This window comes from Galeopterus variegatus, unplaced genomic scaffold, assembly GCF_000696425.1.
Source record: "Galeopterus variegatus unplaced genomic scaffold, G_variegatus-3.0.2 Scaffold28828, whole genome shotgun sequence".
Classification (NCBI taxonomy): Eukaryota; Metazoa; Chordata; class Mammalia; order Dermoptera; family Cynocephalidae; genus Galeopterus; species Galeopterus variegatus.
Window position 1 is genome coordinate 1 of NW_007754939.1, and position 1,906 is coordinate 1,906.

The 1,906-nt window shown below is 48.3% G+C and overlaps 1 protein-coding gene across 1 annotated transcript in view; it reads left to right on the plus strand.

Moving 5' to 3' along the window:
- Positions 1-788: 788 nt before the first annotated feature.
- Positions 789-1,906, plus strand: part of LOC103583818 (germinal-center associated nuclear protein-like) — a gene marked incomplete at its 3' end in the record, with an annotated part of 5,775 nt that continues 4,657 nt past the window's right edge. The window contains exons 1-2 of the mRNA XM_008565037.1: positions 789-1,101; positions 1,373-1,641. Of these exons, the coding sequence (XP_008563259.1) occupies positions 1,006-1,101; positions 1,373-1,641 (365 nt within the window). The remainder of the gene's footprint in view (positions 1,102-1,372; positions 1,642-1,906) is intronic.

Genomic DNA, 1,906 nt, shown 5'->3' on the forward strand with positions numbered 1-1,906 from the left:
CCGAACCCTCGGCGGGAGCACCACCGCACTCCCAAGTGGCACACTGTAGCAGTGCGCCACCGGGCCGGCCCCTCATTTTTCAGTTTTAATGACAATATTGTTTAGCATTTTGTGTGTAATGCTTCTATGGTAATTAGATTATTTTCTTTGGATAGATCCTAAGAATTAAATTACTACCTCAGAGGGTGTGACCTACCTTGAACATGTGTCAATGCATGCTCTCAAATTATTTCCCCAGGAATCTGCACCAATGGAGATACTTTTGCTCTTTGTTAATTTCGCTTGTGGGTTTCTCCTCCTCTACCTGGCTGGTGGGTGATTTTATAGCCGCCTTCGCCTGATGCAGGGTCCCCAGCCTAGCAGCTGGTATCACTGTCAAGGCCCAAGGCCCGTGCCCCAGGAGACAGCAGATGCCCAGGACCCAGTCCTGTAAACATCTCTGCTTCTCTCCTCAGCCGTGTGTCTTTAGCCTCTTTTTGCAGGTGGAACATGTGGCTCCTGGTGTCTTGTGGGCAGCTGATCCCTGCCCCACCCGGCTTTGCTGCTATGCCCCACTAGTCCTTACTGCTCATCTTAGACCTTTTAAGATGCTTTAAAGTCCTTTCCTGTCACTTCTTTGTGCTTAGGAGCTGGGCAGTATGTCTTCACTACATTCCTTCTACTGCTTCTTGTCACACCCTCTTCCTATAACTCCTTGTCATGTTTGCTGGAATCAAGTTTCCATTTATTTTGTCTTTGATTGTTACCTTTTAACAGAAATTTTTCATTTAAAAAATGTATTCTCAAGTATTGATCTTGTGTAAGTGTGTGTGTGATGTCCCCCCTCATTTAAGGCATACCTGTGCCAGAAGACTGGCCCAGCACCTGCCATACAAGCAGTTTGTCCCTGCTCCACGTCCCCAGGTGGACCACGCAGCGGCTGTAAAGGAGTACAGCCGGTCCTCGGCTGATCAGGAGGAGCCCCTGCCGCACGAGCTGCGGCCCTCTGCAGTGCTCTGCAGGACCATGGACTACCTGGTGACCCAGATCATGGACCAGAAGGAGGGCAGCCTGAGGGACTGGTACGACTTCGTGTGGAATCGCACACGGGGCATACGGAAGGTATTAGCCGCCTCTGATCAGGCAACTAGAAAACACATGTCAATTCCAAAGTTAGACTGATAGTTCTTTTCATTTTACTCAGTTATACTTCATCTGTAACAAAAATATACTTTTATTTAAACTGTTACAAAGTCCTGTTAGAATGTGCCTCATGGGCACATTCAGGTAGTAAGCATGATTTTTCTCATAGTTGACTCTGTGCGTAAGAATAGCATGTGAGAGTGTGTGATGCACGTGTGTGTGTGTAATTCTGCCTATTGCCCGTGGTTAGGACATCACACAGCAGCACCTCTGCGACCCCCTGACGGTGTCCCTGATCGAGAAGTGTACCCGATTTCACATCCACTGTACCCACTTCATGTGTGAGGAGCCCATGTCCTCCTTTGATGCCAAGATCAACAATGAGAACATGACCAAGTGCCTGCAGAGTCTGAAGGAGATGTACCAGGACCTGAGAAACAGGGGTGTCTTCTGTGCCAGTGAAGCAGAGTTCCAGGGCTACAATGTTCTGCTCAATCTCAACAAGGGGGACATCCTAAGGTGAGTTTTCATAGTTGACCTAAGATGTATGAAAAGGCAAGATTTGAGTAGGAAAAGAGCTTTTAATTTAGCAGTAGCTGACAGTTCTCTCTGGTAGAAAATGTTGGGATGGTGCAGTAAGAGACCCTGGTCTGGGCTGGGCAGTCTGCCAAGTTGAGCTCGGAGCAGCTCACCTAATGTGGGCCCCACACGCTTGTTTCTGAGAACTGTTTTTCCTCACTGGTGAGAGAAAATGAGGAAGAAATGCTCCCGATGAGACAGGTGG